This window comes from Geospiza fortis, unplaced genomic scaffold (assembly GCF_000277835.1).
Source record: "Geospiza fortis unplaced genomic scaffold, GeoFor_1.0 scaffold658, whole genome shotgun sequence".
Taxonomy (NCBI): Eukaryota; Metazoa; Chordata; class Aves; order Passeriformes; family Thraupidae; genus Geospiza; species Geospiza fortis.
The window spans coordinates 89,343-92,690 of NW_005054674.1; the positions used below are offsets into that span (position 1 = coordinate 89,343).

At 61.5% G+C, this 3,348-nt stretch overlaps 1 protein-coding gene across 1 annotated transcript in view; it reads left to right on the plus strand.

The window, feature by feature from the left end:
- Positions 1–3,348, plus strand: part of DBNL (drebrin like) — an 8,593-nt gene that overhangs the window by 2,264 nt on the left and 2,981 nt on the right. The window contains exons 5-9 of the mRNA XM_031065085.1: positions 2–65; positions 638–695; positions 1,141–1,209; positions 1,306–1,408; positions 2,830–2,934. Coding sequence (XP_030920945.1) covers positions 2–65; positions 638–695; positions 1,141–1,209; positions 1,306–1,408; positions 2,830–2,934 — 399 coding nt within the window. The remainder of the gene's footprint in view (position 1; positions 66–637; positions 696–1,140; positions 1,210–1,305; positions 1,409–2,829; positions 2,935–3,348) is intronic.

Consider the following 3,348-nt stretch of genomic DNA (forward strand, 5'->3'; position numbering starts at 1 on the left):
CTGCGGGAGGCGGCGGGGCGGGAGCGGCTCTGCCAGGCCCGGGCCAGCGAGATCGAGGCGCACAAGTGAGCGGGGTTTGGGGGGATCCCTGCCCCTCCTGCCCTGCGGCGTGCTGCCGCCCCGGTCGCTGCCTCCCCGATCCATCCCCCGCTCCAGCAGCGTTTGTTCCTCACGGAGGGTGGGTTCTGTGCGGGATTCCTGCAGGAAATCTCCTGTAAGAGAACAGATTGGAGGGGATCCTGATCCCGCTGTGCAGGGAACATCTCCCAGCATCACTGACTGCCCATGGGTCCTGCTCCAGGGCTCTCCCCCTTTTGCTCCCCAAACTCTTGCCTGGCGCCCACGCCCCTGTTTTGGGGTGTCAGAGGTCAGGGAGCTCCAGCCCCACAGGGATGGCTCGGGGAAAGCTGCCCAGCTCCCATATGAGGTGCTCATGTCCCTGTCCCCAAGGAGATCTCCCTGGAATGATCCCAGTGCTTGGAGCAGCTCCTGCCCCTCGCCCTGCTCCTCTGCTCAGGGGTGGCTGCAGCGCCTTGTCTGGCCCTGCAGTGAGGGGCGGCCTTCACGTGCTATCCCTGGACCTGGCACGATGGGGTGAGGTCTCCAATGCTCACTTTTAACCCATTTGTGCCCACAGGAGGCTCCAGCAGCAGCAGGAGGCTGAGACCAGGGACAGGGAGCAGCAGCAGCAGTGGGTGAGCTCTGTGCTGGCCCCAGGCGAGGTTTGCCCAGGGTGGAGGGGACAGGGCGAGTGCAAATGGCCCCCGGGTTGCCCAGGGGAGGTTTAAGTTGGACATTGGGGAAATTCCTTCATGGGCAGGGCTGTGCAGCCCTGGCACAGCTGCCCAGGGCAGAGTCCCCGTCCCTGGGGGATGTCCCAGCTGTGGGGATGTGGCACCTGGGGACACGGGGCAGGGGTGGCCGTGGCAGTGCTGGGGAGCAGCTGCACTCTGCTCTCGGGGGTTTTCCCACCCAAAATCATTCCCTGACCGCGTGACACCAAGCCCAGAATTCCCACATCTTCCTCCCGGAGCCAGGCTCCCTCCTCATCCTCCCTGGGGCAGGAGGGGGCGGGAGGGGGCTCTGGCAGGGCTGCAGGGGTGTCTGGTGGCCCAGCCGTGTCCCCGTCCCCTGGTGCAGAAGGAGCACGCCGAGGAGGATGAGGCGCGCGGGGGCGTCAGGAGGAGCCAGTCAGTGGAGAAAGCCCAGGTGGGGAATTCACCTGTCCCCCGGGGCAGGGGGGCTGCCCGGGCCCTGCCCCGTGTCCCCGGGCCCTGACTGACCCCGTGCCCCCTCCCCGGGCAGGAGGCAGCCCCGCTGATCGCGCAGAGAGCCGTCAACCCCCGAGACATCTTCAAGCAGAGGGAGAGAGCGGGGCCGGGGGACACGGGACTGCCAGCACAGCCAGGTATGGCCTGGGGCTGCCAGCACAGCCAGGTATGGCCTGGGGCTGCCAGCACAGCCAGGTATGGCCTGGGGCTGCCAGCACAGCCAGGTATGGCCTGGGGCTGCCAGCACAGCCAGGTATGGCCTGGGGCTGCCAGCACAGCCAGGTATGGCCTGGGGACACTGCAGGGGGACAGGGCAGTGCCTGGGGACACAGCAGGGGCTGGGGCAGTCCCAGGCCCCCCTGGGTCCCTCTGCCTGAGGAGGGGTCCCATGGGGCAGTGATATTGAGGGGCCACAGCAGCACACTGCTGTTCTTTGCTCTGTGTCCGGCCCCAGCCATGTTTTAATCACAAAGACAGCAGATTTCCAAACTCTGATTCCCCTTCTGAGCCTTGAAGTTATTTTTTATTTTTTTTTAATTGGAGTTCAACCTGTTAACACCAGGAAAACATCATTATTGCAATCTGTCCCCACTGAATGACATTTCACCCGGATTTTTGCACTGCCCCAGCCAGGCAGAGCCGTGTGCTGTCAGCAGGGCCTGATCTGATCTCTCAGACAGAAATCAGGAAGTTTGCAAGGCAGAGCTGAGAGCAGCTGAGGAAGTGGCTGTGACTCGTGACACCCCTGGGTGACTGCCTCCTCCTCCTCCTCCTCCTCCTCCTCCTCAGCCCAGCCCCCTCCAAAGCACCTTGAACTGATCAGAATAATCACTTCCACTTGGTGACAGGAGCAGGGATCCTGTGCCTTGGGCAGGCACACCCTGGGAGGGAGAGGAGGGGATGCCAGGCTGGGAAAATGCCTTTTTTGGTGGTTGAAAATGCCTTTTTTGGTGGTTGAAAATGTCTTTTTTGGTGGTTTGGATGGTTGAAAATGTCTTTTTTGATCATGAGGAGAGACTGACTTTGAGGTGTTTCATGGAGGAAAGTGAGATAAATGCCCTGGAGTTGATCAGAGATAAGGGTGGGCAGGAGTCCTGGTGCTCGCAGGGCTGATCCAGGAATTCTCCTCAGCTTTTGTTTGGTTTGGAGGTGGAGATGAGGAGATAGCAGCCCAGTTACCTCCTGCCACAGGAAATGCTCTGGCAGGAACCCGTTTGCATCATCCCCTCCCAGTCTGTCTGTGGCCTTCCCTGCAGAGTCACCACGGGGAGCCAGAGGCTGCTGCTCTCCCTCCTCCCCTGAAACACATTCATTCATTCATTTATTCATTTATTCAGTTATTCATTTATTCATTTGTTCTTTACATTTCTCCTTGGCTGCTGCTGCAGCCAGTTGCCAAACTTGTTCTGCACAGCCAGGGCTGGAGCTGGAAAATCCTGCTTGGGAGGGTGAGGCAGCAGCGTGGGGGTGCCCGGGGGGCGGGGGGACCCTGAGCAGCCCCTTCCCCTCTGTGTGTGCCCCGGGGTCCCTCCCTGAGCAGCCCCTGCTCTCCCCTCAGGCAAGCTGCGCAGCCCGTTCCTGCAGAAGGAGCTGAAGCCCAGCCCTGCCTCCCCCAGCAGGGATGTCTGGGGGTCCCCCCCGGGCTCCCCAGGCCCTGCAGCAGGTTGGTGCTTGGCTCCCTGCTCTCCCCAGGGCTGCTCCTCTCCTCTCTCCAGCTGCATCTCTCACAAATTCGGGCGTTTGGAGATTCCATTTGGTTCTTGCCCCTGGGCTCTGCCTGCAGCCAGGGCTGAGGGTGGTGCTGAGGGTGAGGATGGTTCCTGCTTGTCCTCAGGTGCCAAGGCCAGGCTGGGCACTGGGGTTTGGAGCTCCTGGGGCACGGGGAGGTGCCCCTGCCCAAGGCAGGAGGGATCTTTTGGGTCCCTTTCAACCCAAATCATTCCAGCATTCCCTGTGCTGATTCAGAGTGGATACCAGGGGTGGATCAGAGTGGGTACCAGGGGTGATTCAGAGTGGATACCAGGGGTGGATTCAGAGTGGGTACCAGGGGTGATTCAGAGTGGGTACCAGGGGTAGG